This window comes from Lutra lutra, chromosome 14 (assembly GCF_902655055.1).
Source record: "Lutra lutra chromosome 14, mLutLut1.2, whole genome shotgun sequence".
Classification (NCBI taxonomy): Eukaryota; Metazoa; Chordata; class Mammalia; order Carnivora; family Mustelidae; genus Lutra; species Lutra lutra.
In genome coordinates, this window is record NC_062291.1 from 23,852,808 (window position 1) to 23,871,602 (window position 18,795).

An 18,795-nucleotide genomic window follows, 5' to 3' on the forward strand; every position below is an offset into this window, starting at 1 on the left:
AGCACTTCTTTGGAGCAGTCAGTTTTCACTTAAAATGTGAACTGTGGGGGCGCCTGGGTGGCTCAGTGGGTTAAGCCACTGCAGGTCATGGTCTCAGGGTCCTGGAATCGAGCCCCACGTCGGGCTCTCTGCTTGGCAGGGAGCCTGCTTCTCCCTCTGTCTCTGCCTGCCTCTCTGCCTACCTGTGATCTCTCTCTCTCTCTGTGTCAAATAAGTAAATAAAAATCTTTAAAAAATAATAAAAATAAAATGGGAACTGGAGGTTTTAAAAGTAAGTTTTTAAAGTCCTTAGGTCCAACTAGAGATTTCAGAACCCCCTACCTCCAATGTGAATCCCAAATGTTCTCTGTCACCTAGGAGCATAAAATTGTTAAGGCCATGTGTTTGTACCACAAATAGTGCCAGATGACAGATGCTTCTCACTGTGTAAGAAGGTACTAAACACTTAAATACATGTGATATACCAGCTCCATTCTTTATCCTAATCTGGGTCATTTTTTTTTTTTTAAATATGGAACGTTTCACCAATTTATGTCACCCTTGCATAAGGACCAGGCTAATCTCTGTATTATTCCAATTTCACCAATTGTGCTGCCCAAGTGAGCACCTAATCTGGGTCTTCTAATATGTATTTTGCAACGTTCATGGTAATCAGTCCTTGTCCTACATCCCATTAAGATAGTGAAAAGACAAGCCCTTATTAGGGGACTCTTCCTACCACCACTTCTATTTCATTCTTATTTTCTTAGAGACTTAAAGAATGATGTTCAAGAACAGACATCTCTCTAAGGTTATGGTGGAGGCAATGAGAGAGAGAGAGAGAGTTTTTGATACTGTATTATTTAAAGTATAATTTAGTATAATCTCTTTTTCTTTCCCTCATGGAATTGAGAATTTTTGCGTTTTAAAAAACAACTAAAATTCTGATGTGAAAGTGATTTAAAACTAAAAAATGTAAAATTTTGTTTTTAATTTTTAAATAAATAGAATTTCAAATAAATAAAACGTTAAAAAATTTAAAAAGTAAGGTAAAAATATATATGCGTATATTTGTGAAACGTGCTCCTTTGGCAGAGCCGGAAAATCACCCACTTAGAAAAACATAAATATACAGTAGTTTTAAGTATTAAAAGTGAAAGTAATGGAATTTGAATGTTAATGTAGTATCACTGTTGTGATGAGATATTGAGTGCAGTAAGTTCTAATTGTGCCAATACTAGCGGGGGCGGGGGAAAAATCCCGACCTAGGAGGAACAGTAGATTTCCGACGACCAGAAACAGTAGGACGACGTTGTCCTGCGATGAAAGAAAGCGCCTGCGCTCAGACTCAGTTGGCGCCCGCCCTCCTGCTTTTTCTCTAGCCGCCGTTTCCACTCTCTTTCGCGCTTTAGCTACCCGGGAAGCCCAGCCCCAAGCGTCGCTGGGCTCCGATTGGCTCCTTTGAAAGTCTACGGACTATCTGATTGGTGGGTCCCGGCCCTTTAGCGCGGTGAGTTTGAAAGAGCTCGCACTTAGCCTCAAAGCTGGGTCTTGGAAGTTAAGGCCAGAGCGACGCCGACGTGGTAGCCGCTGCCGCTTTCGTCGCGGGATAATAAGCCGGGTAGAGTTGCTGAGGTCAGGGTCATGCCTACGGGGCGTCTGCTCGGCGGGGCCGGCTCGGAGGCCCCGGAGAAGAAGTATTGAGGAGAACCGGGTGGTGTTAGGAGGCCGGGCTGGGCAGCAGGGGTCTGCGCGGGGCCAGGCCGGGCCTCTGGAGGCTAGGCCGCGCCTTCACTCGGGCCCCGGGGCCTGGGCGTGTGAGCGACGCCGGAGCCCGCCTTTCCAGGAAGGCTCGCGGGAGCCCAGATCCGGCGGGCGTACTGTGGAGAGGGCAGGGTCTGCCCTGGCCTCGGAGTTGCAGTCCGGGGTCGCGGTCGGCAGATCTTGCGAAGAGGCCGCTGGCCTGGCTGAGGAAAACCCTTGCATTGGTTCGACGACGCGGATTGCCAGGCTCCGTCCTAGGCCCTGGGGCTCCGGCCTGTCCCGCGTGCGCCCTGCTCTAGCCTCCGTGGCGGCGGAAAGCCAGAGCGCACCTGGGCCAGGTACCCGCGCCAGTTCCCAAAGCCAGGTCGTCCCGGAACACCAATCGGATGAACCAACTTGTGGGCCTTCTCGGGCTTCCCTCCGTACCCAAGGTCCTTGTGCTCCCAGAGCTTTTAAGAACATTTGGCCAAGGATAAAACCAGAGGGAATAAGGATTTGTTTGTTTTTACTTGGCGCTTGGTAGCTGTTATACACTATGCAGTTGGCCCAAGGTAGAAAGCTAAGAAATGCCGAGAGATATGTGTGTTGGAGTACCCCTTAATTTTTGTTCAGTACTAGGGTTACCAAGGTGCACGTCTTGCTTCCTTTAAAGACCTGGAGGTCTCTGGTTAGGAGATGAAGCTATTGGTGTTTTACATCCTGCTGCTAGTAGTACAGAGCCCCAGAAGGCATTCAAAAGACATTTTAAAGCTGCATCCTTTATTTTGAATTGTTAGAACAGGAAAATGGAGAGAGGGGAATGAAACCCAGCTTGGAAATTAAGTTATTGTTAAAAGTGAGCTCAACATATTAAATGAGGCATATTAAATCTGGATATTGTAGAATCCTAGTATTGTAAATAATCTGCATATTGTAAAAATCTGGATATTGTAGAGCTCAACAATTTTATTGTTCTTTAGGCATATTAAATCTGGATATTGTAGGAAAAAAATCGATATTAAATCGATTATTCTAATTGTTGCCATTTTGTAAAATTAAAAAAAATTTTAAGATTGGCACGTATAGCCAGTGTAGTGCAATTTTGTTCATTTAAAAAGATTTGTCTCTACTTCTGGGATGATTGTGAAGATGAATGAACTAAGTGTCAATTACTCAGAGTGACCTTTGTATATGATCTTATCAGTGGTGAGTGTGTCAGAAAATCAAGGTAATTATGCTTTGGGCTTCTGAAGATAACGTTTCATTGGCACACTTCTCAGCTCAGGAAGTCTTGAAATGACTTATTGTCAGCATTTCAGCTGACATTTGAGCAATGTTGCTAATGGTTGAGCAGTGTGTCTACATTAGCTCTCCATTTGTGTCTTTAAAATTTTTTCCTTTTGAATTTCCAAAAAGAAATAAAGTACACATTCAGTCGAATAACATTATTTGTAGAAATGTTTGGGTATAACTGACACATTGGTGCTCCTTAGAAGTGTTACATAAAACATACTTCTGGGTTTTGTTTGGGAAGGATAGAAGAATTGATAGCTGAATTTGAGAATTAATTTGATTGGAAGAAGCTAAATGTTACATTGGCTAAGATCTACAAATCCAGTGTTTTAAGAGCTAAGAAAGGTAGAGAAATCTTATTGCAGAAGTTCTTTCCTTTGTAAATGTTGTTTTAACATAACTAATACCTAAGGAAAATTAATACTGCACTAGACACTGGAAAATGCTTTATGTATTGTATCTCATTAAAAACTTAAAACCACCTTTTGAGTTAGTGGCATGAGATCAAATCAGCTTTTCCTCTCATTTTAGGATCTACCAAATCTGCTGATTAACTATGGAAGATTATACCAAAATAGAGAAAATTGGAGAAGGTGAGCGGTTTTTTGTAATAAAAAAAAAGCTTTTATTTATTTATTTTTTAAAGATTTTATTTATTTATTTGACAGAGAGAGATCACAAGTAGATGGAGAGGCACGCAGGGAGAGAGAGAGAGAGAGAAGCAGGCTCCCTGCTGAGCAGAGAGCCCGATTCGGGACTCGATCCCAGGACCCTGAGATCATGACCTGAGCCGAAGGCAGCGGCTTAACCCACTGAGCCACCCAGGCGCCCTAAAAAAAAGTTTTAAAAAATAATTGGGTAATGCTATAAGTCTGGGACATGAAATCATGTAAATATTTATTAAAATCCAGTCTTTAAGGTATCCTGTGCTAATACTCATTAATTATATGTTCTTTATATGGTAACAAAAATGTTCAGATTTTAAGAAAATTGAAATTATTCTGATATGATTCACTGCCAACCCTCTCCATCCCCCTAATAATCTTACTTTTTTTTTTTTTTTTAAAGATTTTATTTATTTATTTGACAGAGAGAGATCACAAGTAGACAGAGAGGCAGGCAGAGAGAGAGGGAGGGAAGCAGGCTCCCCAGTGAGCAGAGAGCCCGACGCGGAACTCGATCTCAGGACCCTGAGATCATGACCCGAGCCGAAGGCAGCGGCCTAACCCACTGAGCCACCCAGGCGCCCCTAATCTTACATTTTTAAAAATACTAAACACTTAACAGTATTTGTATTTTGAGAAGACTATTGATATCTTGTATGTGTGTTGGTGGGGAGAGGTTAGGGCAGTAGAATTATGTTAAGTTTTATAGTGTACTTTTAGGGTCCCTGGGTGGCTCAGTTGGTTAAGCCACTGTCTTCAGCTCAGGTCATGATCCTGGAGTCCCAGGATTGAGTCCCGCATCAGGCTCCCTGCTTAGCAAGGACTCTGCTTCTCCCTCTGACCTCCTTCCCTCTCATGCTCTCTCGCTCTGTCTCTCTCTCTCTCATTCTCTCTCTCACATAAATAAATAAAATCTTAAAAAAAAAAATAGTGTATTTTTAGTTTCATACAATTATTTTTAAGAGCAGTGTCTTTACCTAAACTTTGTGAACTAGTACAAGAGACTATTAAACTAATTTAAATAAATTTTTATTAAGTTTCCCTAGATTTAAATGACCTGTCATGTGTACATGTTTAAGCAAACCTAAAACCAGTAACTCTTGTATATGATCATTCATTTCCTTTCTGTAGTACTTAAAATTTTTAAATATTTATATGGCATAAGTGGAAGAGTAAAAATATCCCTTTGCCTTTTTTTCCCCAACAGAATATCTAAGTTTCTGTATAAGAGTTGGTATTTATATTGTACACTCTAGGAACAAATGGTACAACTTATACAAAGTAATTTGCTATTAGAGTCCAATATATGTAGGTTCTGTTTGATGGGCATTTCTGACTAGTATATTTTTAGTGTGTTCCAAAACCATGCTTGTATAAGGAATACTACTAAAAGTCCAGGGGTGGAGTACTGGAAAGAATTTAGTAAGATAGTAATGATTAAGTTTAGGTGGTGGTTGGTTTAGGGATCTGTTCTTTTTCTTAACTTACAAATATATGACTTTTTTTTTCCAAAAAATATTAAACCCGCTCAACTATGCTAATTTTGTTTCTGAGTTGAAAATAAGTTTGATTAACAAGTCTACTGTCTTCTGCTTTGAGTTTTCCTTAATCCCCAGAGAATTAAATGAGTGCTGATTTTTAGTTTGGAATAAAAAGTTATTCTTACAGTATAAATGTGTTTCTCTCTCTCTCTCTTTTTTAACATTTATTTTAATCATTCCACTATAGTGACTTTTTTTTTTAAAGATTTTATCCATTTGAGTGAGAGAGAGCATGAGAGGGGAGAAGGTCAGAGGGAGAAGCAGACTCCCCGTGGAGCTGGGAGCCTGATGCTGGAACTTGATTCTGGGACTCCAGGATCATGACCTGAGCCAAAGGCAGTCGCTAAGCCAACTGAGCCACCCAGGCGGCCTCAGTGTGTTTTTCTTTAAAACTCTGGAACTCCAAACATGCAAGAGACTACAGATTTGACTCTTGAGAAAAGTACTCTAGTTGAAATCAGTCCGTAAAGAGTATAATTTCAAACGTGGTCTTATTTCCTGGAGTTAAAAGACTGCTGTTCTACTACACAATTTCCTTTCATATTCCCTATTTGTTGATCCTTGGGCTTTTGGCAATGGGTGCTCTGTCACCTTGTTAACCACTCTGCTGCCTTCACTTTCATCTCATTGTTCTAGTCCAAGTGCATTTTATAGTTCCCTTTTTGTTATCCTTAATATCCTTTTTCTTTACTACACTGTATGTAAGCTTTCTGATGTTTGGGATGTTGTCTTGTTCATAAGTGTTTGAACAGGGCTTGGCAGTAGTGTCTAGCACCACGGGAAATATTCAAATGTTTGATGGTAACATTATCTGTTTTCCTCTGTTTCTTTTTCTGGCTTGTATTGTCTTGACTACTCCATTGCCTGGCTGTTTTGAATTTTGTGGTGAACATTGTTTTTGAAAAAATAAATTGTATGAATAATTAAGGCCTTTCACACATTTTCTTTTGGTTTGCCAGATACCTGGTCAAATTCTAGCATTAAATTACCAATTTGAAAAGTTAAATTTCTTTCCCTCTTTATTTGGATTATTTCCAAACAGGGAAGTTGAAAGATAAATTCAATGAACCTATAATACTTTTTACCAAGATGTTAATTATGTCACATTTGCTTTATTATCTGTGTGTATGTGTGTGTGTGTTTAGCATTTTGTTTTTCTTTTGACCCATGTAAAGTAAGTTGTAGAGATGTGCTTTACTTCCAAATACTTCTGCATGTATCTTCTTGAGAACTAGCCAATGTCATGCATTGCATTTGGTGACTAATATCTCCTTAACCTTTTTTTTTTTTTTTAAAGATTATTTGACAGACAGAGATCACAAGTAGGCAGAGAGGCAGGCAGAGAGAGGGGGAAGCAGTCTCCCCGCTGTGCAGAGAGCCCGATGCGGGGCTCGATCCCAGGACCCTGAGACCATGACCTGAGCCGAAGGCAGAGGCTTTAACCCACTGAGCTACCCAGGTGCCCCACAACCTGATTAATTTCTTAAATACATCTAGACTTTTCTTGTTTCAGTTATTACAAAGGTGTTCTCTGGTTTCTTCTAAATTACAAATATCTGAGTGTTACATTCTGTCATAAGAAAACGTCTTTTTCAATCATAGAGAGTACCTATATCTATGATGGAGGACCTAACTTGGCCTTTATTCACTCAATAAACATTTGATTTAAGTTTTTGTGCTTAACATTCAGAGTCTCCAGAACCTGACCATAACTAACATTATTATTGTTTAAACTTAATAAAGTGTAGTTCAAGACAGTTGGGTGGCTCAGTTGGTTAAACATCTGCCTTTGGCTCAGGTCATGATCCCAGGGTCCTGGGATAGAGTCCCGCATCAGGTTCCCTGCTCAGTGGGGACTGCTTCTCCCTCTCCTTCTCCTGCTGCTCTCCCTGCTTGTGCTTTCTCTCTGTCAAATAAATAAATAAAATCTTTAAAAAATAATAATGTGTAGTTTATGTCAGAGTATATACTATGCATTTCATAAATAATTTTTAGTGCTTAACCAGTAGAATCATTCTGCTTTAACTAAAGCTCTATCCTAGTAGTTATGAGTGATAATGGTTCAAAGAGTCAGAAGAGACAGCACTTGTGATGTCTAAAATTGAATAAATACTAAGTGTTAGATATAAGTTAGTTTATTGTTATGAGTAGATTTTAGGCCCAGATGAGATTGTACACTTGAAGGAGAGAGAGGAATAGTAGGGGAAAAAATTAGTTAACTGATTAGACTACATTATGCAATTGATGAATCTTGAGTTTGCTTTAACAGTGTGCCCGGTAATTGTGCTACTGACTTACCTACTTTTGTGTTTGTTTGTTTTTTTTTTTTTTAAAGACTTTATTTATTTATTTGACAGAGATCACAAGTAGGCAGAGAGGCAGGCAGAGAGAGAGAGAGAGAGAGAGGAAGAAGCAGGCTTCTCACTGAACAGAGAGCCCGATGTGCTGCTTAATCCCAGGACCCTGGGATCATGACCTGAGCCAAAGGCAGAGGCTCAACCCACTGAGCCACCCAGGTGCCCCTAACCCAAATTTAATCAAAATAATGTAAAATGGCTCTTAGGTCAATTATGTCTTTAAAATGATACCAGTATTTAGGAAGACACAATTGTATAGAATTTCTCTGTTTAAAACAAACTTAGAACAAAGTTTATTTAACATCACCAAACCATCCTTAATATTCTAATTAAGCCAGAAGATAATTTGATAGTAGTTCCTTAGCCTTTTTTGAAATACTGCTACCTTCAGAGAAACTGATAAAAGCTTTAGAATAGGTCTCCTTAGAAAAATGCACTCTAATCACTTCTAAAGTTAAACCATTGTTACAGAAAAATAGCAGGTTATTCAAAATTTTATGTAGAGTCAAGAGGTTCAAGATCTTCCTATATTTTCCAACCTGAATTTAAAAATTTTATGTATTTGTTTATTTAAGATTTTATTTATTTTTTTAAGTAGGCTCCACACCCAACATGGGGCTTAATTAACCTCACAACCCTGAGATCAAGGTCATGCTCTGCCTACTGAGCCAGCCAGGCACCCTTCCAACCATCGTTAAAAGAGCACCTATCTGGGGACTAAGTGTGTCCTGTTTATGAATTTTTTTAAAAATTTAAGATTTATTTATTTATTTATTTGTCTAGAGATGGGGGGCACAAGCAAGCATATAAGCAAGGGGAGTGGCAGGCAGAAGGAAAAGCAGGCTCCCCGCTGATCAAGGAGCCCTATGGGGGGCTTGCTGTCAGGGTCCTGGGATCATGCCCTGAGTCTCAGGCAGACCTTAATCAACTATGCCACCCAGGCGCCCTGTACATGAACTTTTTATTTTATTTATTTATTTTTTAAAAGATTTTATTTATTTATTTGACAGAGAGAGATCACAAGTAGACAGAGAGGCAGGCAGAGAGAGGGAGGGAAGCAGGCTCCCTGCCAAGCAGAGAGTCCGATGCGGGACTCGATCCCAGGACCCTGAGATCACGACCCTAGCCGAAGGCAGTGGCTTAACCCACTGAGCCACCCAGGTGCCCCTACATGAACTTTTTAAACTGACTAGTTCATCTCCCTTAATATTGCTGCTTCTTTTCTCTGTATCCACCCTCCTCCTGCCCATGATCCCTTCTGTTGACATTGTTGCTCATTATCTGAAGCTTATATATCAGAATCCATGTTCTTGTTAACTTCCAAATGGGTGTGAGACTTTTATACTATAAATAGATATTTTGAACTTTAATAGATTTACCAGATAGTAAAATATTTTAGCCCCATGTTTTTCTAGACGAGGATTGACTATTTGAAATGCATAAAGCACTCTGTACAGTTTTCTGAAATTGTCACAGTGGCTCTTGTTAATAATTCTTCAGCCCAAATCATCTTCACCCTATATTTTATGCCTGCTTTATTGTTGGGTTGAATATTTGAAAGAAGATAAATTCCAATTGGCAAAGGAGCCATCATTTTCTTCTCTAAAATGTGCTGGGAAATTACTGGTAATTTAAATGTATGGGAAAATTGTGACAACTACATGAATTTTATTTCTATAGACATCATAGGTTGTAGTTACCCTCAATTTCTTTTTGGAAGTGATGAGGGTATAATTTTGAGTAAGACACTTCCTATCTGGTCACAGTAGACATTTCTATCACGTGACACTTAGTGGGATTCAGTCCGTTTTTGAAATCTTAGTTTGTGGAGGGTGTCATATAGTACATTTACTTTGTCTATTTCAGGTACCTATGGAGTTGTGTATAAGGGTAGACACAAAACTACAGGTCAAGTGGTAGCCATGAAGAAAATCAGATTAGAAAGTGAAGAGGAAGGGGTTCCTAGTACTGCAATTCGGGAAATTTCTCTATTAAAAGAACTTCGTCATCCAAATATAGTCAGGTATGGTATATCTGAATTTAAACCATTTTCCGCATACTATTTCAAATGTGAATTTCAATGTGGAAATTTTTACATTTGCTTAATATCTGGTCTAACTTTGCTGAGCAGAATAGAACTCTATTATTTTTGTGAAGTTGGAGTGCCAGCCATAGGAAGAATAGATTTAAAGCAGGAACAGAGTTAGAAGAGCTTGGTAATAAGAGATTAGTATTGGGGGCTGGAAAATCAAGGTAAACTGGGCAAGGGAAAAAAGGAAATCCTTTTTCACAGACCTTTATCACCTACACCAATCTGAGCTCTGGTCCTTGAAGACCCCTTAATCACAGTTGGGTAACTAGGTTAGATGAAAAAGAAAATTTTTTTTTTTTCTTTCTCTAAGTATTTGGACTAGTGTTTGAGGGGTTTGTTTCCTAATAGTCCAAGTTAGGATTTAATTGCATTTTTCTGGGGCTGGAGATAGCTACTGTTACGGGTTCCTAGTAAATTTTAATATTTATTCCTATAATTTACTCCACTGAAAAGACAAGCTCTGTGCTACAAGTAGTCAACATAGAAATGTTCTAAATGTCTTTTTTTTTTTTTAAAGAAATGTTCTTTTGAAATGTAAGTGGTTTGTTAGCACCTTCAGCATAATACGACTTAATTTTCATTTGCTGCCCTGAATTTCCTTTCTTAAATTCTATTTTAGTACTGAGGTTTTCACTACTAGGGAAGCTACCATCTTTTCTTTCCCAAAAGTATATATTTTTTGTTACAGAAAATTTCTTATAGTCCCACTTTTTATGATCACCATTTTTAAATTTATGGAAGTTTTATTTTATGAGAGGTCAAAAGTGGTAGATTTTTTTTTCACATGAGTATTTTATTCTTTAGTCTTCAAGATGTGCTTATGCAGGATTCCAGGTTATATCTCATTTTTGAATTCCTTTCCATGGATCTTAAGAAATACTTAGATTCCATCCCTCCTGGTCAGTTCATGGATTCTTCACTTGTTAAGGTAAGAAGCTTATTTAATTTTGTTAGTACTTATCCACATACTAAATGCATTAGTACTTATCTTACTTAAGTGTATTAGTATGTATCCACTAAATGTTAAGGGTCTATTGCATAGAAGTTCTGTATTTTGGGGAATATGCTTAGAAAAAATGTTAGTAGAAGGAGGAAAAGAATATTTTGTTTTTCTCCCATAGTCTATAGATTAAAGTTACCCCTTTTATTATTAGATAGTGCTTCTTGTTATAAAGTGAAAAGTAGTGCCTGGGATAACATAAAACCATTAAGTATGTATTCCATTGTTGGAAACTAGGATATTTTGGTCTTTATTTGGCAGTCAGATATGTGTAAAACAATGTAACAAAAGCTTGGTAGGGTAATGACAGGAAGTGGTTTTATTTTATTCTGGTTTTGAATGTTTAATTTATTATTGATATTATATTTCAGTTAAATTATAAATGTATAATTTTTTTAAAAGCATTGAAGTCTATATAAAGTAGTTGTGTCTTTCCTTTAACTCTACCAGTACCGAACCAGTCCTCAGGTTTAGGTAGCCAATGATTAGTTTTTTAGTAGTCTTATAGATACTTGTATGTCACCTTTGTGTATATAAACACACTGTTGTAAAACCCTTTTTCTGTGAGACCTTCCACATATAGGTTTGCCTGTCTAAATACTTGATCTAATTATTTATTTATTTATTTTTAAATATTTTATTTATTTATTTATTTGAGAGTGAGCACGAGCTTGGGGTAGGGACACAGGGAGAGGGAGAAACAGACTCCTATCTGAGCAGGGACCCCAAGGCATGGCTCAAACCCAGGATCCTGAGATCATGACCTGAGCCCTGAGCCAGAGGCAGACGCTTAACGAACTGAGTCACCCAGGTGTCCCTGATCTAATTATTTAAACCAATTCCATACTGATAGACATTGAAGTTGTTTTCCAGCTCTGTGATTCGTGCTCTCATGAACCATGCCCCAGCGAATCCTTACAGAATAAATTCTTTTTTTTTTTTTTAGATTTTATTTATTTAAGAGAGAGAGTACCAGCGAGTGCATGAGAGTGATGGGGAAGAGCAGAGGGAAAGGGACAAGCAGACTCTGCTGTACGCAGAGCTGGATTTGGGTCTAAGTCTCACAACCCTGAGATCTTGACCTGAGGTGCAACTAAGAGTCACCTAGGTGCCCTAGAATAAATTCTTATAATTTTAATCAGCGGTTTGAAGATGTTTATTTACATTTAAAATCTTGATAATGCCAGTTGCCTTCCAAACAATAGTAGCAGTTTACTCATCATGGTATATGACAGTTATTTTTTTAGCACCTACTTCTATCAATCTTGTAAATATTTTTCACTCTCTTATGTGAAAAAAGTGTATTATCATTTTGTATCTCATCTAATAATTTTTCATTTTTGGCTATTTATAAGCCTATACATAATTCTTTTTTAAAATAGTATTATTTAAATAATCTGTACATCCAATGTGGGGCTCAAACCCCAAGATCGAGATCAAGAGTCGCACCCTGTTCTGACTGGGCCAGCCAGATGCCCCAGTTAATACATAGTCTTTTTTGTTGTTGTTGTTGTTCTAACAGTTGATTTTATGTATTATTTTATAATTTGGAACTTCATAAGTCAATACTATGTATACCTTATATTTCTGTAATACCCATGTTGCTTCAAATGACAATTACATTGTCTTGGCAACACCTATCTTGTATGATATTTTTCTCTGAACTACTAAGTTGCATGTTATGATAATTGCCTTTATTTAAATATATAATCATAATATCATATTTGTCATTTCTTTTAGAATCTGTAACCAATGTTTCCAAAGAAGAAATTAATATGTAATAATAAGAAATAGAAATGGACCAACCTTATTCAAAATAAAAAGTTGCTATAAGTATATAGACAAAAGTTTAAAAAACTGTCTGGGCCGGCTGGGTGGCTCAGTAGGTTAAGCATCTGCCTGTGGCTCAGGTCATGATCTCAGGGTCCTGGGATTGAGCCCTGTGTCCAGCTGCCTGCTCTGTGGGGAGTCTGCTTCTCCCTCTCCACTGCCCCTCCCCCCTCCACTTGTGCTCTGTCTCTTACTTTCTCTCTCTCTCAAATAAGTAAAATCTTTAAAATAAAATAAAAAACTGTACAGAACTTAGGAATTCAGAATTGGGGACAAAAAAATAATAGACTAAATGAGTTCATATGGATATGGATGTATCCATAAGGAAAATATCTTTGTCTCGGGTATACCAACATGATACTGTATATCAATGGGCTTCCCACCCCCAAATGCTGCTTGTTAGTCTCAAATGCCTGAAAGTTTTTGTGGCAGTTAAAATATTTCCCTGCATTATAATTTCTTATATCTTAGAGATAAACTCATCAAGATTAGTTAGAAAATCATTGTGTGGGACTGTTAAGTTTCTGACTTATTTCCTTCTTCCAGAGTTACTTGTACCAAATCCTACAAGGGATTGTGTTTTGCCACTCCAGAAGAGTTCTGCACAGAGACTTAAAACCTCAAAATCTATTGATTGATGACAAAGGAACAATTAAACTGGCTGATTTTGGCCTTGCCAGAGCTTTTGGAATACCTATTAGAGTATACACACATGAGGTATGTAGACTGGTGTGTTTTGGAGCTTTTGAATATGTGTGATTGCTGGTTTGTTTTCTGTATTTGTTCATTAAGTCAAGAAACACCCAGTAAGAAAGACTTCCATCCTGCTAGCATGAATTTAATGCCTCTCAGTTCCAAACTCATTCTTCATTGCATGCTGTGTGAAAATCTAATGGGGACCTTTAAATATTTTTTTCTTTGCCAGCAGGTGTGATGGCAGTAGAAGGGGCAGGAGAGGGACTACGGAAGTAAGGGGTTTTCCTTGCTACAGTTTTAAGTTATTCCTTATTAGTTATTCTCTTTTCCTAACCCTCTATTATTTAAAAATCCTTCTTAGTAAACTTTCCCCAAGCAAATCACCATGTGGTTTCTGTCTCCTGATTGGATCTTCTCTGGTACACAATAAAATTTGTAAAAGAGAGGTTTTGTTGCTTATGGGTTACTGTTTCATATATATTTAGAAACTACTAAATATAACCAAGTTTTGTCCATGTTCTACAGATGACTTGGCATTTCATTTGTTACTTCCAGAGGGGAAACGGAGTGTTGACTTCTATAGTAAAGGACTTCTGGTTGATGGTTTTCTATGGCATTGTCTATCCCTGAGCCCAAAGACTATCTCCAGATGAGAACTTACAACATTGTTTATTTGGTCAGATGTATTGGCTTCTTTTCATCATTTTTCCCATGGCTGTATAAAAAAGTAAAGATTATTTGGTTCCCATTGGCTTAAACAGATACTGCTGATCTTATTAACTTAGAGATGGTATTTTTACCATCGTGATAATTTATAGATACTAAAATAGTAGATCAGCCTCTAGACCACTAATAAACTGTTATTTACTTACTCATGTTCTTAGCATGTGAGCAGTATATGTACATGCATTGTACAGTGTCATGACCAAATCTGTTTTCAGTGGCTTTTTTTTTTAAAAGTGATTGTTGTCATGACTATTTTAATTCTTGCACTTTAATGATTTGAAAAGCAAGAAAAGAGCTTGTGTGCTTTTATCTGATATTTGTTTTGTTTTTTCCTTAACCCCCTCATGACTAGAACTTACAAATGAAATATTTATCTTCCATTTATTATCTTGTGTATTGTTAATTGACTTTCAAATAGTATTATCAGAGGCAACCATGGGACCGTCTAAAGGACAGTGCTACTGAAATATGTTTGTATTTAAGCATATTTATGCATAAATATGCACTACGTTTATTCAGTGTAAAAATTTGCTCTGTAATAGGTGGTAACACTCTGGTACAGATCTCCAGAAGTATTGCTGGGGTCAGCTCGCTACTCGACTCCAGTTGACATTTGGAGTATAGGCACCATATTTGCAGAATTAGCAACCAAAAAACCACTTTTCCACGGGGATTCAGAAATCGATCAACTCTTCAGAATTTTCAGGTATTTTTTATCTTTTTAAGAACTTTAAAATTTCAAGTGAAATAATAATAGAGGCAACATGTAAGTAATATTAAGATTATAGTTACACTTAAACTAATAATTTAATAGTTTTGCTCTACCCTTTTAGAGCTTTGGGTACTCCCAATAATGAAGTGTGGCCAGAAGTGGAATCTTTACAGGACTATAAGAATACATTTCCCAAGTGGAAACCAGGAAGTCTGGCATCCCATGTTAAGAACTTGGATGAAAATGGCTTGGATCTGCTCTCGGTAAGAAGACATTTTATAGTGACTTCAACCTCATTGATTCTGAATGTACTCAATTCATTTCCTTTACCCGGGAGATAGAAAACCAACATATATTGAGCTAGGCATATAACTGTTATGCCTGTTATATTTATAGTATTACTAGCTCCATTTTAGATACCAAGAAACATGAGTGGTATTGAGAGGAGGTTTTAGCATTAGTTGTTTGTTTGATTTTTTTTTTTTTTTTTAAATCTGTGGTAGGTATAGATGCTCTGTGAAGGAAAATGCAGGGTTAATACTTCTTTATTGTTTTTAAGTAGCTGGTTCATAGTGGCCTTCCTTTCTAACTTTTTGTCTCTGTGTTTACTATTTTTTAGTTTATCTGAAGACATAGGTGTTTTCCTTATTGCTTGATATTTTTAGGTATTAAAGCCTTTTACTGCATGAACTATAATTTCTCACTTTGTGCCTCATTTGTACATCAGAAAGATAGGAGAAGGAATAACATAGTTCTTAAAAATCTTTCCCCTTGGGCACCTGGGTGGCTCAGTGGGTTAAGCCTCTGCCTTCGGCTTGGGTCATGATCCCAGGGTCCTGGGATCGAGTCCCGCATCGGGCTCTCTGCTCGGCGGGGAGCCTGCTTCTCTCTCTCTCTCTCTGCCTGCCTCTCTGCCTACTTGTGATCTCTGTCTGTCAAATAAATAAATAAAATCTTTAAAAAAAAAAAAAAATCTTTCCCCTTTACTACATTGCCATTCCCAACTAACAGTTGTTTTCTTTAAAAGCAAGATTTAAAAAATCTATTAGGATAGAATATAAATTGTCCTAGGTAGGCCTGCTTTAAGAAAATTGTTTTAGAACAGTAGTTAAATATTAAGCTTTTAGACGGAACTAATTTTTTTTTTTAATCTCAGCTAATGTAATTATAAAAGAAAAGGTTTGGGTAGGTTACTGAACAAAAGAATATATTGCTCTATTATCCTATAAAACTTCTAATTGGTTTTTGGGCTCCTTTCAGAATTTATAAATCATTATTCCACCAAATTCAGCTCAGATTTCCAAATACTTGAAGTCCAAAGTCCTTTATCTGTCATTGCGATATGTTATATATCAGTGTTGTTGATTTGACTTAGAAAGTCTTCTGTATCCTGGGCCCAGTCTGTCTTGTTTAACGTCTATAATTCTTGAGCACAAAGACTTTCACTTCAGTCAACGAAACAAAAATCAAGCACTGTAAATCATGGTTCCTTAGTCTAGCCAGTATTGACCTCTTGGACTGGATCATGTTTTGATAGTAGGGGCTGTCCTGTACATTGCAAGACATTTAACAGCATCCCAGTCCTCTGCCCCATAGGTATAGGGTCATATTCCTCTCCAGACACTGTCAAATGTCCCCTGATAGGCCAAGTCTCACCCAGATGAGAACCACTGCTGTAAATCCTCAGACTTAATTTCAAATTTAAACTCCTTAGTTGTAAGAACTTGTGGCAAGTTACTTAACCTCTGAGCCTCAGTGTCCTCATTGTAAAATGGGACCAGTACTTAGCATTTGTTGTGAGGATTAAGTAACATCGGATGTGCCAACCACTTAATATAGTGCTTGATACATGATAAGAGCTCAAGGGGTTACTAGATACTAAAAGTATATCTAGTCTGCTTATTGATTTGGTTTTCTTTAAGATAAAATTTAAGATCAATATTAAATAATATGCAGTCTTTCTGGTGATGTGTGAATTAAAACTTTAATACCAGATTGTCTGACTGTAATTCATTTACTGACTCATTTTAACTATCTTTATAACACATTGTGCTCTAGTTTTGTTTTTGTTTGGAACTTGCTGGAAGCTATATTAGAAACCACTATAGTTAATTGCCGCCATTTCAAGAATGTTGTAAATAACTCAGATGGCCATTTAATTCTCAAAGTACATATAATTAACTAGATATCTTTCTTAAATTTATGTCCTGGTTTTAAAGCTATCTCTGAATGCTTGTGTCTTAAAGCATAATTTGTAGCAAAAAGGTTATTGAGATATCCATAATTTAAGGAATAGGTTATTTTAGAGCTAGAGGGTGAAGTATGGAGGATGAGGCATTTATGTGGTTTGGTATTGAACTGATGGAAATGTTCATTTAGTAGTTTTTTATTAACATTAGCTATGGCTTATTGGTAGAAAAATTAAGGCTTTATGGAAATTTTTTTATGGTTCATTTCTTAAATAAATAAAAACCTTTTTTTTCTTTTTATCTCCCCCTCCCGCTCCCCCACCCAGAAAATGTTAGTCTATGATCCTGCCAAACGAATTTCTGGCAAAATGGCACTGAATCATCCTTATTTTAATGATTTGGACAATCAGATTAAGAAGATGTAGCTTTCTGACAAAGAGTTTCCACGTATCAAGAACAGATAGTTATATTTTTACTGTTAACTTTGTCTGTTTTTGTTTTGTGTATTTTTCTTTTTTTTGTTGTAAACTTAAGCTGTACTTCATCTTCTGATTTCAAAAGTGTAACTTAAAAATGTAAATATTGTTCTATATGAATTTAAATATAATAATTCTGTATATGTTTATAGGTCTCACTGACAACTATTTGTTACTGTAATAAAACTATAAATCTAGTATTGATGTCAGGAATTGCAAAAATTTTGAGTTAGTTTAAATCATCTCAAACGTTAGAGTCTGGTTTTCCTGTAGTTGGAACCACTAAAATTTAGGAAAGTGTCCTAAGTTCAAAGTTCATAAAGCTTTGAAGTGTTCTGATGCTCTAAATGTTTGAATTTTGTCAGTTTCTTGCCAACTGGTAACTGTTCAACCTGCCTAAAGATGAGTTTTTTTCTGCTGGTATTTCAATTTGTGACCTAAATGTTGAAGCATTCAGAATGAGAAAACTATCTGGATTTGAGAAATGATGCTAAATTTATAGAGGTTTTCAGTAACTTATAAAACTAACATTAGAGCATGCCAGAGTTTGCTAAGTTTTATAGTCCGAGATCAAGGGCTGCTCACAGCAGGGAAGAACAGTTTTGAAAATTTATGAACTAGCCTATTTTTAGGTAGGTTATGAAAGCTATTTGTCTAAGTGGATTCTTATGCCTTGGTCAGAGGTAATAACCAGAAAAAGGAGTTGCTCATCTTGGCTTTCAAATCTGACTTCGAATCTATTTGCAAATTTTGACATAATTTTGCCTTTTAATAGCCTTAGAAAGTTCTAATACACAAGTATTTAGCTAAAATCACTAGCTTTAGGAATTGTTAAATTAATAATGCTGCTTGTTGTGATTTCTATCTATAAGGCACCTAATTTAAATCGTTATAGCCAAGAGAAATGTCTTTGAGAAGTTTTATCTTTTTTAGTGTAATCTGTCTGTCATCGAACAATAACCATCTGTTTTTCTTCCCAATTGGTTGCATATATAATGTGTGATCTACCTAATCTATATTATCTTGGAGTTTTTGCACTCTGCAAGAGAGTGTGGGTTATTTTCTTTGGCAATGGGATTTGTAAGCTGAGAGGTTTGGTGGCCTCTTGTTCTAGGTCCTTTGGTAGAAGCCAGCTTGCGGTAAAAGAATGCAGAACCTAGAAATGGAAGTTGTCTGGGGTCACATTGTAAAGAGTTAAGATGTCATGGTGGGAATTTGGTAAATGAAAGGTCACACAAAAGATTTAATTGAGATGGTGAAATGCCGTACCTACAGACTAGAGTTTTCTTACCTACAAAGTGAAATGTAAAAACTGGCTCTGTTTTTCAAATTGTGGATTGCAATCCTATAGTGGTTCAGAACTGGTATTAATCATGACATTCCCCAATGTAGACCAGAAACTCATTGTATATCCTACAATTATTTCTTTGTACTTCGGTTTCAGTAATGTATAGATACATAAAGATTACAAATGTTTGGGGCTTTGTGGATTTGGT

General features: G+C 37.0%; 1 protein-coding gene and 1 non-coding gene across 3 annotated transcripts; one reads left to right on the top strand and one right to left on the bottom strand.

Annotated features, from left to right (window-relative positions):
- Positions 1-505: 505 nt before the first annotated feature.
- On the bottom strand, positions 506-607 carry LOC125085358 (U6 spliceosomal RNA). Its single transcript, XR_007122885.1, has one exon. It is a non-coding gene; the product is annotated as a U6 spliceosomal RNA (small nuclear RNA).
- Positions 608-1,481: 874 nt separating this feature from the next.
- On the top strand, positions 1,482-18,344 carry CDK1 (cyclin dependent kinase 1). 2 transcript variants are annotated; one of them, XM_047702664.1, is made up of 8 exons: positions 1,482-1,614; positions 3,547-3,608; positions 9,445-9,601; positions 10,475-10,598; positions 13,047-13,217; positions 14,465-14,628; positions 14,756-14,897; positions 17,150-17,635. In XM_047702664.1, the coding sequence occupies exons 2-8, from the start codon at positions 3,572-3,574 to the stop codon at positions 17,246-17,248; spliced, it is 894 nt and encodes a 297-aa protein (XP_047558620.1). In that variant the 5' UTR covers positions 1,482-1,614; positions 3,547-3,571; the 3' UTR covers positions 17,249-17,635. The 2 variants fall into 2 exon arrangements, with proteins under 2 accessions (XP_047558620.1, XP_047558621.1); XM_047702665.1 differs by having other exon boundaries at positions 1,516-1,600; positions 17,150-18,344.
- The last annotated feature ends 451 nt before the right edge of the window (positions 18,345-18,795 follow it).

What these genes read in the sequence shown, in the direction of transcription:
- CDK1 (XM_047702664.1), top strand. Translation starts at nt 3,572, where the DNA reads ATGGAAGATTATACCAAAATAGAGAAAATTGGAGAAG. An exon ending in AATAGAGAAAATTGGAGAAG is followed by an intron (nt 3,609 to 9,444) that starts GTGAGCGGTTTT and finishes TGTCTATTTCAG; the next exon opens with GTACCTATGGAGTTGTGTAT. An exon ending in CAACTCTTCAGAATTTTCAG is followed by an intron (nt 14,629 to 14,755) that starts GTATTTTTTATC and finishes CTACCCTTTTAG; the next exon opens with AGCTTTGGGTACTCCCAATA.